The 17,420-nt window shown below is 40.7% G+C and overlaps 1 protein-coding gene across 2 annotated transcripts in view; it reads right to left on the bottom strand.

Annotated features, from left to right (window-relative positions):
• The window catches only part of eloa (elongin A), a 34,683-nt gene that overhangs the window by 4,755 nt on the left and 12,508 nt on the right, over positions 1-17,420 (bottom strand). For both annotated transcript variants that reach the window (XM_057828283.1, XM_057828282.1), the window contains exons 8-10: positions 10,398-10,495; positions 4,803-4,983; positions 4,605-4,734 (exon numbers count right to left, since the gene is read on the bottom strand). In XM_057828283.1, the coding sequence (XP_057684266.1) occupies positions 4,605-4,734; positions 4,803-4,983; positions 10,398-10,495 (409 nt within the window). The remainder of the gene's footprint in view (positions 1-4,604; positions 4,735-4,802; positions 4,984-10,397; positions 10,496-17,420) is intronic.

Below are 17,420 nucleotides of genomic sequence, written 5' to 3'. Positions count from 1 at the left end.
ATTTATATATATTTTATATATATAATTTATAATATTATATATATATATATATATATATATATATATATATATATTAGGGCTGTCAAAATTATCGCGCTAACGCGCGTTAATTATTTTTTTAAAATTAATCACGTTAAAATATTTGACGCAATTAACGCACATGTCCCGCTCAGACAGTATTCTGCCTTTTGGTAAGTTTTACAGCAAGGTTTTTTGTGCTGTCTAACAGCGAACTCTTGTGGTCGCTTTGCGACATGGTTTATTGCTTTCTTGCCAGTTCAATATGGCTGCACGACGTCTCGGGCTGACGCCTACGTTCTAATGTTGTGCTTATATGATCCTTGGACAAGATTTGTCCGTAAGTATGGTTGTTGTAAAGAACGTACATATTATGTTAGTAAGCGAAATATTATATTTTTTGTATGAGACGCTTTTTGTTTATGTTTGGTGAACCTGTATAGCTTGCTAAGCTAACGTTGTTGCTAATGCAATGCTTGTGTACTTTTTTTTATAGTTTCACTACGGTCTAAAGAGGACAGTGGTTTGAGGCCATTTTATTAATAAATCAGATGAAAAAGGAAGAAGTCTGATTATTAAGGCGTCGTTCACTAGCTGTCTAGCTTTGGAAAAAGTAGACGCTTCGGAGTGAAGACAGCATAGACAGATTTAAATTACAGTAGAGTGAAATGCCCACTACAGTCCTTATGTACCGTATGTTGAATGTACAGTGCCTTGCAAAAGTATTCGGCCCCCTTGAACCTTGCAACCTTTCACCACATTTCGGGCTTCAAACATAAAGATATAAAATTTTAATTTTTTGTCAAGAATCAACAACAAGTGGGACACAATCGTGAAGTGGAACAAAATTTATTGGATAATTTAAACTTTTTTAACAAATAAAAAACTGAAAAGTGGGGCGTGCAATATTATTCGGCCCCCTTGCGTTAATACTTTGTAGCGCCACCTTTTGCTCCAATTACAGCTGCAAGTCGCTTGGGGTATGTTTCTATCAGTTTTGCACATCGAGAGACTGACATTCTTGCCCATTCTTCCTTGCAAAACAGCTCGAGCTCAGTGAGGTTGGATGGAGAGTGTTTGTGAACAGCAGTCTTCAGCTCTTTCCACAGATTCTCGATTGGATTCAGGTCTGGACTTTGACTTGGCCATTCTAACACCTGGATACGTTTATTTTTGAACCATTCCATTGTAGATTTGGCTTTATGTTTTGGATCATTGTCCTGTTGGAAGATAAATCTCCGTCCCAGTCTCAGGTCTTGTGCAGATACCAACAGGTTTTCTTCCAGAATGTTCCTGTATTTGGCTGCATCCATCTTCCCGTCAATTTTAACCATCTTCCCTGTCCCTGCTGAAGAAAAGCAGGCCCAAACCATGATGCTGCCACCACCATGTTTGACAGTGGGGATGGTGTGTTCAGGGTGATGAGCTGTGTTGCTTTTACGCCAAACATATCGTTTTGCATTGTGGCCAAAAAGTTCAATTTTGGTTTCATCTGACCAGAGCACCTTCTTCCACATGTTTGGTGTGTCTCCCAGGTGGCGTGTGGCAAACTTTAAACGATACTTTTTATGGATATCTTTGAGAAATGGCTTTCTTCCTGCCACTCTTCCATAAAGGCCAGATTTGTGCACTGTACGACTGATTGTTGTCCTATGGACAGACTCTCCCACCTCAGCTGTAAATCTCTGCAGTTCATCCAGAGTGATCATGGGCCTCTTGGCTGCATCTCTGATCAGTTTTCTCCTTGTTTGAGAAGAAAGTTTGGAAGGACGGCCGGGTCTTGGTAGATTTGCAGTGGTCTGATGCTCCTTCCATTTCAATATGATGGCTTGCACAGTGCTCCTTGAGATGTTTAAAGCATGGGAAATCTTTTTGTATCCAAATCCGGCTTTAAACTTCTCCACAACAGTATCTCGGACCTGCCTGGTATGTTCCTTGGTTTTCATAATGCTCTCTGCACTTTAAACAGAACCCTGAGACTATCACAGAGCAGGTGCATTTATACGGAGACTTGATTACACACAGGTGGATTCTATTTATCATCATCGGTCATTTAGGACAACATTGGATCATTCAGAGATCCTCACTGAACTTCTGGAGTCAGTTTGCTGCACTGAAAGTAAAGGGGCCAAATAATATTGCACGCCCCACTTTTCAGTTTTTTATTTGTTAAAAAAGTTTAAATTATCCAATAAATGTTGTTCCACTTCACGATTGTGTCCCACTTGTTGTTGATTCTTGACAAAAAAATTAAATTTCATATCTTTATGTTTGAAGCCTGAAATGTGGCGAAAGGTTGCAAAATTCAAGGGGGCCGAATACTTTTGCAAGGCACTGTATATATCCATCTTGTGTCTTATCTTTCCATTCCAACAAATTATTTTACAGAATATATATATAATTTACAGAAAAATATTGCATATTTTATAGATGGTTTGAATTGCGATTAATTGCGATTAATTACGATTAATTACGATTAATTAATTTTTAAGCTGTAATTAACTCGATTAAAAACTGTAATCGTTTGACAGCCCTAATATATACCGGTATATATATTATTATATAATTATATAACATATATATATTTATATATATATATTTGCCGATTCCGATACTTTGAAAATGACGTGATCGGACCCGACATCTCTACTTTTTTTAATTTGACTGAACAGGACTTTTGTCTGATTAGTGTACTGAGAAAATCTTTTTGTTTTATACTCAGAACTTAAACAAGATTTATGTACTTACTTACAGTACATTTATAGACTACAGTTAAATGAGGACGCTGTAGAAAAATATTATTTTGGAAGGAAATAGTCATTCATTTTGTCTTCATTGTTACTTACGACATGGCTAAAACAACTTCAAGTTAAATTATGAAGGTAATTCAAAAAAGTGAACTTTAACCAATTAATTGTTTAATTAATCGTCCGATTAATCGATTATAAAAATACACCTTAGTATATCGGATAATATCTATGGGCCAAACTGTATGTTGCCTTCAAAATGAACGTAGAAGTCTCCTGCCTTTGCGCAAGGACTGGTCACAGCTTAGCACATCAGTTATGCTTATTAACCATTAGATGCGTGGGATTTGTTATATTGATTATTAACTCATAACATTGGACTACAGCGTTACCAGAAAGAAACAGTCACTAAGAAAAGTAATAAAATACAAAAATCTGTGCAAAATCCCAGCAAAATGCATTTTGGGAATAATTCATTGGCAATACATTGTTTGGAATAGTCTGCGCCTTCAGTCTGCCTGTATTTCTAATACTCTGTCGTCACCTAGTGGCGCTTAGGGGTTTATCTGTGATTTAATCCTATTATTTAATTCCATATATTTTGGCTCATTTACTTGTTTCGATTCATATGGGACATTATTTTACTATGCATTTATTTACAAATGTGATGCAGACAAATGTAAATCATCAAGTGGGGCATCACACTAGCTAGGTTGTATTGTAGTAAGACCCATGACCGCATATACAGTATCTGTATTGGTTTGATATCAGTATCCGATTTTTGTTGTTGGAGAATGTCGGGATACTGGTTATCAGTTAAAAAGTCATTCTCGGACGACTCTAGTGACAACAATCTGTGAAAAAAAAAAAGTCAATGTACTTGACACGACACAAAATGATGTAGTGGGCCTGTAATTTTACTCAAATTGTAAATATCGAAGTCTGCATTTAGACATTATTGATTGTTTTGTGACAAATTCTCTTTTGTTTACATATTTTTATACAAATAAAATCAGGACATTTATATATTGACGCTAGTGGCGTGACATATTGAAATACAGATAAATCGTAATACTTTGTAGCCCAAAAGTTAATCGATATGGTCCTGCCAAGGATCTATAGATCGTTTTAAAAAGGTGTCACTGTTGTGTTTTTTTGTAAAAAGAAAAGGAACAAAGAAGTTGCTGCCAAAGTCTTTCACTAGAATAATGTCTTTGTTAACTCAATGGCTCCCATTGACGGCGCTAGACACCCAATCCATTTAGATTGGGTTATAAACGTTCGTTCATTCAAAACCAAAGTATTCACAGCTACTCTTTCCGATTTTCGGGGCATTTACAGGTCACTCTTTGTTCATTTTAGGGCATTTACAGGTCACCTTGTTGAGTTGGAGTCACTGCCTATTCATTTCCTAGGTCACTTCCTGTTCTGTGACCCAAAATCACCAGGAAGTTACCCAGAAATGTCCCAAAATCAACAGGAAGTGACAAAACAAAAAAAAATCGACAGCAAACGACCTGAAATCCCCCCAAATTAACTCATAGACTGCCATAGACGTCCAATTCGTTCATTCCCTGCCATCCCTCTCACTTCAAATGAATTGGACGTCTACTAGTGATAAATTCCAATTCACAGCAGAAGGATAAAATGAGCTTGTTTTTCTGTTTATTACGTGTATAGTAAAATATTATAGATTGATTTCCTGACCCATGTATCGATACTTATCACCATATTGTGAGATAATCGTTATCGTGAGCCTATCCAGAAGTACCTACCTCTAATGGACACCGAATCATAAAACTCATATATTATAATACCGATCCTGGATGTGCTACTGACTTGATGGGCGTGGAGGCGGCAACGGAGGCCGCTGAAGAACCGTTGGTGGTCCCGAACTTTTCCTGCCGGCGCCGGACGTCTCGAGGTGGTTTGGCCACGGAGTTGACGAACGCCATCTTGACTTGCCGCTCTGCGAGAGAAGTAGACAGCTTCTGACTTCAATATGAAATGGTACAAGTCAATAATAAACAGCCCTACCTTTGGGCTTGTTAGCATGTGCCATGCTAATGTTTTGCGTTAGCTTGCGTAGGCGCGCTTCCCGCTCGTCATGCAGCCGCAAATACATCTCCCGCCAGGACTCGTATTCCTGCGGGGTCTCTCGCTTGAAGTCGCGTTGACAGTGGCGCATCCACAGTTCGTCAGATTCCTCTGTGAACCACTGAACAAAAGAAAAACGCTCTGTTATTAAACTATGTGTAAACTTTTGAACTCAAGATCTACATTTGACCTTTAAAGTACCTGTGACACGAAAAAGCATGTTTATTTCATAATACACGCGGTATTTTATGCTCCTGAATGAAATGTTCCACTTGGATGTTTGAAGAAGCGATCGATATATTTATTCAATTTTTTTGAATCCCGCGCTACGAAAATGACAGACTTCCGGCTTCGGTCCAGCATTGAGGAAGAGGGCGCTGTGACGTGTACGGGGCAAGGACTCCTCTTCACTATACAGACGTGTTGTATGAGAAGGATTAAGGATTCGGCTGATTTTGCGGATTCATTCGTTTATTTTTCGCATCACGGCAGCCAAACGGCGGCAGAAAAATCTTGCTGTACTTGAGGGAGAGGGGTGTGAGCCTTTTTGGGGTTTCAAAAGGTTCCCATTCACCGGTGGATATTGGCCAAAACAAGACCTACTACTGTGGGACCATGGGACTTACAAGGAAGTGAGTAAACATCGTGTTTTGTATTACGTCAAATACTGGGATCATTTTAATATGTAGGTGACTTGCATTTTGTGGCTGACATACTCCTTGTCACCTCGGCTGACGACCGGCGGCTTGTCGCACATCCCCCCGCCGGGAGAGCACTAGGCTTATTGCCCTCTTCATGCGCCTGGTGTTTTGTCAAATTTTCCAACCCATCAGAAATTACAACTTTGTGTTAAAAATAGCCGCGAATACAGCGATTACAGAGTAAACACTACAAACTTTCCTTAAATAAAGGACTACTTACGTTTGATCATGTAAAAAGCTCTCTTCATACACATATTGTCATGTTAGCTGCATTACAACTGCAGCCGCCCTCGTATGAGTCTCTCACTGTTTACAACTTCGCCGTGTAGTAAAGCATTATTTTGCCATATTCGTGTTAACCATTTGGCTGCTACACGCTCTTCCGACGTCGGCCGGTTTGTCCGGCGGTCATTGACCAGCTGCTTCCCCGCAAACGAGCAGTCTGCCCTCAGCAGGGGAACGACGAGCTCTAACTTGTTCGCCACCGGGCGGGTTGGTGAGCGGCGAAGACAATGGACAACCCAGTCGTCATGTGAAATGATCCGAGCTAGTTATGTGTGATTTTCCGCTTTGAAGACTTTGAAACGTTACTCGGTTTGGGTTAGCATGTCGGCTAGCTGTCACGCCTTTTGGTTTGTTTACATTCTTCGAAGCCGGGGAAGGGAAATGACATAAGCCCGACTTAGGTGGCATAAAATATCGTTTTGGAGGTGCGACAGTAAAGGTGAAGTTGACAGTTTTGACCATTATGGAGTCATTTTGCCATGTCGTCCTGAATAAATGCATTTTTATTATTTCATATTCCATTTAGCACAAGACTTATTTGTCATGACCATGCCATTTATTTAGCTATTGGGGAAAAATACTTGGATAAAAAGAATATCCTGTAAAAATATTGGAGTAGAGAGACTGAAACAATGACATTTTGCAGCTCTCTTCGTCGCGTTTTCCTTGTTCTGAATAATTCCCCCTCAATGGGCTGCATACTAAATCAGATACTAAATATATAAATAAATCGTTACTCTGCTGACGTCTTCCACCTTTTGGGGACGCTAGAGCCCTACAAAGGTAGGGGTGGCTAACCGGCAGATTAAATGACTAATTTCTCATCATCTGCGCTTTGCTAAATTGTTGTATATAGCCGAATCATCTCAAAATATATGATTCTAATTCACATAATAATGCTACGTAAAACTTTTTTTCTTCTGCTGTAAGCACAATAAAACACCTCATTTCAGTGATTTAAGCTAACCTCTGGGGCAAATATTTTACTCGTACATTAATCGTTTCGGTTCACTGACAGTTTTAGCATAGTACCTTCGTTTTGTTCTCTAAATAAGCCTTCCGCTGGGCTCCAAGGGATTTGAAAAATGCAAGGAATTACCTCATTAGGACACCTAAAAATAATTCCTGAGAATGCTGTTTAAATTTACTCTCTACCAGGCCCGAAGTGGCCCACCAGGAGATTCTGATACTGGTATATGGCTTTAAAAAGCAGCCATCGGTTACTATTAAAAAAATAACACGCCAATGCTGCGCACTATGTACTTTTCAAGATTTAGTTTCCGACCACGGTTTGCTCTTCCCAAGATGGCTGCCTGTTACAAACGCTGCTAAAGAAGAAGCAGGAGCAAATAATAAGTGGGCGTTTAAAAAAAAAAAAAAATTAGGGCTGCCAAACCATTCAAATTTTTAATCAAGTTAATCACAGATTAAAAATCAATTAATCGTAATTAATCACAATTCAAACCATCTTTAAATATGCCATATTTTTCTGTAAATTATTGTTGGAATGGAAAGATAAGACACAAGACGGACATAAACATTCAAGATACTGTACAAAAGTACTGTATTTGTTTATTACAATAATAAATCCACAAGATGGCATTAACATTATTAGAATTCTTTCTGTTAAAGGGATCCACCGATAGAAAGACTTGTAGTTCTTAAAAGATAAATTTGAGTACAAGTTATAGTAATTTTATATTAAAACCCCTCTTAGTGTTTCGTTTTAAATTTGTAAAAATTTCAATCAAAAATTAAACTAATACCTAGGGATGGGAATCGAAATCCGATTCCAATTCAGAACCGGTTCCGAGTGTTTCGAGGCCTCGACATCACAATGAAAAAGCCTTAACGATCCCTTTAACGATCCCTAAAGACGCATATTGCGTCGTGACGTGTCTTGTTGTCCAGACGCATCAAACTAGCATGGCGCCAAGAACCACTCGCTCCAAAGTTTGGCTACACTTCACCAGGAAAAAGGGTGAAAATGAAAGGTTACGATAGTTTAGCACGAGCGTTGCCGCCGTAAACATAACAATGACGTAGGTTTGAACGCTCGAAAGTGTGTCTTCACTTCACGAGGAAAAATTACAACAAAGCGACTTGCAGTCATTGCGAGATGGAAATAACTGCATCGGGAGGGAATAGACTGCACTGTCCTCACCGAGACGCTAAGGTTCAGTCCTGGCTATACAGCTAGCTAAACTCCCAAATGACGATGCAGAAGACGATGGTATAATTTGCTGACTTTATTCAACCATCACTTGAAACTAAAAATAGAAATGAAACAAATCAATTTCGTCCCCAATAACAAACAGGTTCGCATCAACGTAAATCAGCGATGATTAGCTGCTAACACAGTCATAACAAACAGTTAGCATGCGTTCGCTAGCATTAGCACATCATTTAAACCACTACACAACTGGATTTAAGTGTCCGATCGCGAGTGGAAACACACAACAACAACAACACAGAAGAGGATACATACAGGCGTTGGCTCTGTGGATATTTTACAAACATTAACAAAGAACGTAGGTTCGTGCGCAGTGTTTCCCTTTCTCACTAACTCGCTCACTGGCTTGGATGCGGCATTTCTTTACTTCTTCGCGCTCTTCTTCGCGTGAGGAAGCCCAAGGGCGCCACCCCTTGAGCGTGAAAGCGCCATAAAAACTAAAAGGCATGCATTTCAATATACTGGTAAATAAAAACAGGGGTCCCCAAACTATGGCCCGCGGCTCCATATTTGGTCCGGCCCCCTGAACAATTCCGGAGAGCATTTTGAATTTTTTTTTGTTTTTTTCTCCCTCAGTAGTGTTATTTATTTCCTGGCCTTTTTCAGTGAATAACTCAGAGAGGGTTATTTGGTTATTATCTATTTAATTAATAGTGCTATTATTATTTATTATTATTATTATATTATATTATTATTTTTATTTTATTTACTCTTGTTCCGTGAAGAATCCACAGAGGGTTATTTGATTGTGGCTTTCTGAAAAACAATAATTTTTTTACATTTCGCACTCCTGCAATCGTCACACTTTTTCTTTTACAAACTGTCCCCTCTCTCATCAGAGAAGGGAAAAGTTATTTGGCCCTCACAGGAAAAAGTTTGGGGACATTGCCAAAGGCAGAACAACGACCTATATGCCAAAATATACCAATATTTTTTATTTCTATTAGAAAAATGTTTCAGTAAAATGTTACACATTCTTGTGCATTTGCCACTTATTGCCACAGTTAACATTGAGGCTTTGGGCCTCTTTTGACCTCGTTGTGAGTTTGTAAGGTTGTGACTTCTGATTAAACAAACTTGATGCCAATCAAAATGTTTGTTCTTCTTTTTCCCGAAATTAGAATTGATAAGAGAATCGATAAAGAATCGAATCGTTAAGCAATATTGATAATGGAATCGGAATCGTAAAAATCGTATCAATTCCCATCCCTACTAATACCTCGCCAGTGTTGACGTCGCCGAGCGTGAAGTCACATGGGCTCCCTGCCATTCTTCCACAGTGTCTTTAAGTATGTAAGGTAGTGAAATACACCACAAGGTGTCAATGGCGAGTTTTAAATTAATTAGAGATCTAGCCAAGGGAAAATCTGAGTAAGTTTTATGTGTATTTTGCATAGCTATTTTAATTGGCAATGCCAGTTCTCTTTGCATTGAGCGCTTTTCTTTCTGTGAACATTATTTTTTTGAGAGATTAGGAGTATTATTTTTGTTGTGCTTTCATTAAACGATACTGTAGCGACTTAACTGTTCCGCCCAAATGCATGATGGGAAGTTGGGAGTTTGTGTCATTATAATGTGCGAGTCATGGGTGTGTGTTATTGACTGCTTTACAGACAATTTGCATTGTTTATTGCATCAGCACTTATTTTCTTGCCTTTCAGGACCACACATATACCCACTTTCCAGTCTTCTTCCACACACATACAAATACATCAACATCTTTCCATGCATGCTCTATAGTTGTGCCTGTTGCAAAGTTTGATTAAAAGTCCCAAAGACCAACTCCACTCCCCACACCTTGTGTTCTAAACAATACCCCGAGGCGAATTAACCATAAAACATATTGAACCCAGAACCTCCTACAGTCCATCGGTCCGAATTAGAATCGATAAAGGAATCGATAAAGAATCGAATCGTAAAGAAATATCAACAATGGAATCCGAATCGTAAAAATGTTATCAATTCCCACCCCTGTATAGTACCACTGTATAGTGTTTGTTCTTGATTTCCGATAGATTAAAAAAATTGCTCCCCACAAATGCAAAATATATTCCAGTGTGACTTAAAATGTTTTTTTTCCTCTTCATTGTGCATTCTTTAACTGGTGCGACTTACACTCAGGTGCGACTTATAGTCTGAAAAATACGGTAGACGTTTTTGAGCCTCGGAGAATTTTTATTCCGTTATGTGTTGTTGCCACGTTTGGCATTTAAAACATCGACCTGATTATTCATAGATTAGATAAATACAACATAAAACAATTTCACTCATAAAAATGCCTTCATGAATACAATAAAAATGACAAGACTGTGAAACCTGGTTGCTCTGCTCAATGCGATACAGCTGCTCCGGAGTGCAGCGTTCTAGGACCGGTTCCAGAATCCCAAACGGGACGCCGCCAACCTCATCGATGGCTGAAAGCACAAAACAAAAGTCAGGGTGCAATGAACAACATATTATAACATACACTCATAAAAGTGTGTATACAGTGAGGCAAATAAGTATTTAGTCAACCACTAATTGTGCAAGTTCTCCCACTTGAAAATATTAGCGAGGCCTGTAATTGTCAAAATGGGTAAACCCCAACCATGAGAGACAGAATGTGGGGAGAAAAAAAAAACAGAAAATCACATTGTTTGATTTTTAAAGAATTTATTTGCAAATCATGGTGGAAAATATATATTTGGTCAATACCAAATGTTCATCTAAATACTTTGTTATGTACCCTTTGTTGGCAATAACGGAGGCCAAACGTTTTCTGTAACTCTTCACAAGCTTTTCACACACTGTTGCTGGTATTTTGGCCCATCCCTCCATGCAGATCTCCTCTAGAGCAGTGATGTTTTGGGGCTGTCATTGGGCAAAACGACTTTCAACTCCCTCCACAGATTTTCTATGGGGTTGAGAGACTAGCTGGAGACTAGCTAGGCCACTCCAGGACCTTGAAATGCTTCTCACGAAACCACTCCTTTGTTGCCCAGGCTGTGTGTTTGGGATCATTGTCATGCTGAAAGACCCAGCCACGTCTCATCTTCAATGCCCTTGGTGATGGAAGGAGATTCTCACTCAAAATCTCTCGATACATGGCCCCATTCATTCTTTCCTTTACGCAGATCGGTCGTCCTGGTCCCTTTGCAGAAAAACAGCCCCCAAGCATGATGTTTCCATCCCCATGCTTCACAGTGGGTAAGGTGTTCTTCGGATGCAATTCAGTATTCTTTCTCCTCCAAACACGAGAACCTGTGTTTTTACTAGAGGTGTGCAAAATTTCCGATTCTTAGATTATTCGCGATTCGGCCGTGGAAGATTCGAGAACGATTCACAAACATCCAAATTCCGATTATTGAAATATGCCAAGTAAAGCGGAAGTACAACACACTCAGCGCGCCGCGCGGTCAATGAGCAACGGAGCGAGAGTAGCTAGACATCATGCTTCTCATTACCCGGCCCCTCGGGTAATGCCAATGCTCAACTCACGGCTCTAGCTCAACTCATGCCACGAGATAAAAAAACACAACAACATACCTGAAGCTGCTACAAAAGTACGTTGTAAGGGGAAAAACCCTGTGACCCTGGGATGTAAGGGGAAAAACCCTGTGACCTTTTTGTGACCCGCACTGGTTCCACCATTATTCAATACACGTATATATAACAAAGTATATGTAACAAGGTACGACTGTGTAAGTACGACTACGTGCTAAAGCACAGTCACTGATGTATGAAAGTACTGATGTAGGAAAGTATATATGTAACAAGGTACGACTGCGTACCAAAGCACCGCAAGTTCCTTATTCCATCAGTGATATGCCAAAGCACAGTCACTGATTCCATAAGATGTATGAAAGTACAACTGCGTACTAAAGCACCGCGAGTTCCTTATTCCATCATTGCTACAGTGATGAGCCTAACCATGATTGGACACGACAATAAAGAGCTTAAAGGCAGTGCGTCTCCTGATGTCAGGGGTTGTCCCCCTCTGATCTCACGTGACCTATGCATATAAGAGCGGACTTTTCTGGGCCACACTTTAGGGTCGGGATCGTAGGATTCACGCGTAGTCGCTCGCCCGGAGTTTCCTTTGCTCAAACCAGGAACGTTGTGTGGCCCTCCGTTCATTGTCGACAAGGTAAGAGCTTGATTTCAATATCAGAAAGGAACTCATTGTGCTTTGGTGTGGGGCCAAGCCAGGTTTAAAGGGCGTGTCGGCACTGCACGAACAAGTAGCTGATGCGCCGGAAGAAGGAGAAAAGTTCTTTGAGGTGGAGGAATTGTCCGAGTCCCCAGTCAAGTGGGGAAAATCGTACAATGACCTCACCCCAGAGGAACGCAATAGGGCTTGGTTCACTGATGGCTCAGCTCAGTGGAAGGCTGGCAAAAGACGGTGGAAAGCTGGAGCTTTAAATCCGGCTAACGGGCAAATATTCGAGGAATTAGGGGAAGGAAAGAGCAGCCAATGGCCTGAACTGAAAGCAGTGCATGTGGTGATACATCAGGCAGCTGGTGTGTCTCCGGTGCATATTTTCTCGGATTCATGGTCGGTGTGCAATGGGCTCACTACTTAGATGCCCACTTGGAAGTCACACCAATGGAAAATTCAAAACAAGGAAGTTTGGGGAAAAGACCTTTGGGAAGGAATTTGGGAGAAGGTTCAGAACCTACCAGTCTACGTCACGCATGTAGACGCCCACACTAATAAGCAAACATTAGAGCCTTTGTTCAATCAACAGATCGATCAGGTAGTCAAAACTATGGTAGACGAACGACAATCAAGTGTGGGATTGGCCCGCTGGGCTCACAAGAAATCTGGACATTGGGGCGTGGAGAAAACTGCTGTAGAAACTTGTGAGCGATGTGAACATCAAAGGAGAGGCGTGCCCCAGCACGTACAAGGCATCCGTGTAAAACAGCGAATCAAGTGTTCACTCTCCATTGTTTGGCTTTAATTGAGAGGTACTATGGCGTGCCACTACAAATACAAACTGACAATGGCACCCATTTTACTGGTGGGAAAATAAAGCAATGGGCTAAGGAACATAATGTCACCTGGATTTACCATGTTCCTTATCACCCGCAAGCTGCCGGATTGATTGAAAGGATGAATGGGCTTCTAAAGTCCTCGATCCGTAAATTGACCACAGACAATTCTTTATCAGGATGGCGTAATGGAACAGTGATAAAGTCATTGCTATGTAACAATTGAAGCTATAACAACTGAAGTGTGGTATGGGCAGGTTCATGGCTTTTGAATCACATGCTGATGGAATTTGGCTGTCTTTGTTCGGCTGTGACCTCAGTGGCTAATAGACAATTCTAGATTTCGTCGTCACGTGACAATTATAACGAGTTTGACTACGATTTCGACTTTTCGATGTTTAACAGTGAAACGAGCACTTTAATTCCCGCGATACCTAAAGGAGTTTCAACTGGACTAGGACTTAGATGTCCGAAGGGACACTCCCAGGTCTGGTTTGTCACTTAAAGGGGTAACCATACTTGCGGGAGTCATCGATGCCGATTTTCAGGGAAAATTGGGGGTTGTAATGTATAATTTGATCCCTGAACCGTTCATTGTGAGATCCGGCGAAAAAATTGCACAACCTTTAGCAAGGGAATGTGAATGGGGTGTAGGTTCAACTCCCCCTTCTAATTGGACAATTGCCAAAAATATCCATTCAGTGGAATAGATCATCGGAATGGACAAACTTCGGAGCGCCCAGTCTTTGTCCATTCCGAAGAGTTTTGTTCTGTTTTCTTTTTCAGCTTGGTGACTGATGTGGAGACGGTGGATTGGAACACCTGCGGGAAGATCGAAGCGGTACTGCGTTCCTCCGCATCGAAGGTGGTGTCGGATCCCGGGCCACCATCCTCTGTGCTATGGTGGAGGAAGAACGTCGACTCTCTGGGGAGTCCATTGCCATTTCTGGCGATACCGACTCTCTGGGAAGCTCATTGCGGTCCGGCGACTGGGGACGTGTCCGGTCAGAGGGAGGCTGCAGGGTAGACATCACTTCCGCCTGCTCCACATATGGGGGAGCCGATCCAATCGGAAATGCCGTTTTAATGCATTGAATATGACTATGGTGTAATTTACAGATTCTTAACATGAGATTACAGAAAGACAGGGTCCTAAGGGTGGTCACATAATGTGGTTGCAAATAACTGTAACTGAACCCTTATTAGTTCGCAGATATCATGTTTTGCCTGTAATTACAACTAATGCTTATTATTTTGTGAGACCTCAAGGGGAATGGTTTAGCCCACAAACCAATCCTACTTATGACCTAAGCGGATGCAACACATCGGATAAAGGTATGGCATGTATGAAACAAGTAATGTATCAAGAAGCATGTTTTAAACGCGACACAGGCATTATGTGATTGGTACTATGAAACCACACCCACCGTTGCCTAAAACACCGTTTTCGGGTTGTCTTGACAATGTGGAGTTTTTCATTTGGAATAACCAGACCTATAAATTGTACTAAGGTTCTAGGTGGTAGGTACTGCCCCAGCATTCCCACTGCAGAAATCCCTTGCAGCACCCCAATAATGATGCTGTAGGCTATGGCTTCTTGATTATGCAGAGGGTCATATAGAAAAAAAACTAGGAGGTACTTGTGACACGCTTCCCACGTGGTATGGAAGGCTGGAGAGCTAAGGACGGGTAAGATCCCTCTAAAACCTGAGACAACCTAAGACAGGCCCAGTCACGATTACCTAGCACACCTCCTGAATATAACAGGCGGGTATGGAAGGCTGGATAGCCCATGACGGGTAAGATCCCTCCTCCTAACTCTGGGACAACCTAAGGCAGGCACAGTCACGATTACCCGACCTCCGTCCCTTCAAATGGAGGAACGGACTGGACAGGAGAAGATGTGCAGCGTGGGGATGCACAGCGTTACGTTGACCCGCTGGCATGTCATCGAAACAGACCGATGAGGCATTAACAGCTGCTCACAGGAAATTGGCTGCGCAGTGGGGGAGCTGGGCCCAGTTCGTTTTGAAACCATTGTCTTTTAGCGATTGAGGAACACAGGTCTAATGTTTCCAAGCTTAAAGTGTCCACATTGATAGCTCGAAATGAAGTGGTACATGCAGCCAAGGAAATTGAGCAGGAGTCTGCTCATCATTGGTGGGATATATTTACTGGGATGTCTATGACAGCAAGACAATATTTCGTACCTCCGATGTTTATATTACTTATTGTATTGACTATACTCTCTGTTTTGAATGTATGTGTTTTTTTGCTATGTCCGAAAGGTAAAGCGGTCGCTAACTAAGAAAATGTACACTTTAGCCTAATCAATGAGAATAAGGGTTGAAACAACAAATTATTTAGGGATTGATTAATTGGGGAGTTAATGGTGGACCCAATCCGGGTCAAAGGGTGGGATGTAAGGGGAAAAACCCTGTGACCCTGGGATGTAAGGGGAAAAACCCTGTGACCCTGTGACCTTTTTGTGACCCGCACTGGTTCCACCATTATTCAATACACGTATATATAACAAAGTATATGTAACAAGGTACGACTGTGTAAGTACGACTACGTGCTAAAGCACAGTCACTGATGTATGAAAGTACTGATGTAGGAAAGTATATATGTAACAAGGTACGACTGCGTACGTTCCTTATTCCATCAGTGATGTGCCAAAGCACAGTCACTGATTCCATAAGATGTATGAAAGTACAACTGCGTACTAAAGCACCGCGAGTTCCTTATTCCATCATTGCTACAGTGATGAGCCTAACCGCTTTGGTGTGAAGGTTTTTAACTGCTTCGTAAGGGTTTTTGACAATTCAGACCTAACGTTGTAGTTATTCTCGAGTTTTGTCTTTGCTTGCTTTTGTGGGACTGTAATCAATTAAGCTTTAATTTCTCCTGTTATCCTAATCGTAATCTATTCATTTTATTTGCAATTTCTAATCATTAAACATTGTCTATTACGCAAAAGTGTGCCTGTTATTCTACTCACTGCGAACCTGTTACGAAGTTTCTTTCATCTTCCATGAAAGTGTGATCTCGATCACTTCGTATAAAAGAACTTGTTACGAAATTTCCGATATTATTAGATACTGTGATTGATTATAAGCAGTATCCGGGTTGTTTTAAACCATTTTGGCGATCTCGAAATTGTTGCTGATAATTTCGTAAAACATTTGTCATCCACATAATGTTACGGTAAATATCATTTATATAAGACTAGATGCACTACGGTAGCGTTTGCAGCACATCTACAAAAAGCTAGATGCAAAGGTAGCAAACGGCCGCAATCTTAAAGCAGTACACTTCTCTGCAAGGCTGTTGTAGCGAACCTTCCAAGCAAACCTAATTAACTTTTTATCTAAAATACTCCTAAATCGGTAAAATATTGACTTGAATCTATCTTTAAAATAGTTTTAAAACTTTCACATGTCGAAAGTTGACAAAAGGGAAATTATGGATTAACGGGAGCAATTTTAACAACTTTAACGGTTGATTCACAACATTAAATTAATTGAATGTAGTTTAAAGCTGCTGATACAGAATGGGGACTGGAGTTTTTAATTTACTGTTATTTTTGTATAATTGTTTACTGCTATATGTTAACTTGATACTGAAATAGTAGTTTGGTTTAGCCTGAGAGTATTTTTGAACAATTTTGGAACAAATGTACAAAATATTTAAAAAAAAAAAAAAAAAAAAAAAGGGGGGGTGCATCAATAATCGTTTTAGAATTGAATCGGACCATCTGAATCATAATCGTAATCGAATCGTTAGGTGCCCAAAGATTCCCAGCTGTAGTTTTTACCAAAAAGTTCTTTTTTGGTTTCATCTGACCATAACACAATCTCCCAGTCCTCTTCTGGATCATCCAAATGCTCTCTAGCGAACCGCAGACAGGCCTGGACGTATACTTTCTTCAGCAGGGGGACACGTCTGGCAGTGCAGGATTTGAGTCCCTGGCGGCGCATTGTGTTACTGATAGTAGCCTTTGTTACTGTGGTCCCAGCTCTCTGTAGGTCATTCACTAGGTCCCCCAGTGTGGCTCTGGGATTTTTGCTCACCGTTCTTGTTATCATTTTGACACCACGGAGTGAGATCTTGCATGGAGCCCCAGATCGAGGGAGACTATCAGTGGTCTTGTATGTCTTCCATTTTCTAGTAATTGCTCAAACAGTTGATTTCTTTACACCAAGCGTTTTACCTATTGCAGATTCAGTCTTCCCAGCCTGGTGCAGGTCTACAATTTTGTCTCTGGTGTCCTTCGACAGCTATTTGGTCTAGGCCATAGTAGAGTTTGGAGTGTGACTGACTGAGATTGTGGACAGGTGTCTTTTATACCGATAATGAGTTAAA

Source organism: Corythoichthys intestinalis, chromosome 22 (assembly GCF_030265065.1).
Source record: "Corythoichthys intestinalis isolate RoL2023-P3 chromosome 22, ASM3026506v1, whole genome shotgun sequence".
Classification (NCBI taxonomy): domain Eukaryota; kingdom Metazoa; phylum Chordata; class Actinopteri; order Syngnathiformes; family Syngnathidae; genus Corythoichthys; species Corythoichthys intestinalis.
The sequence above is the reverse complement of the archived record's forward strand: the minus strand, read 5'-3'. Positions and strand labels throughout refer to the sequence as shown.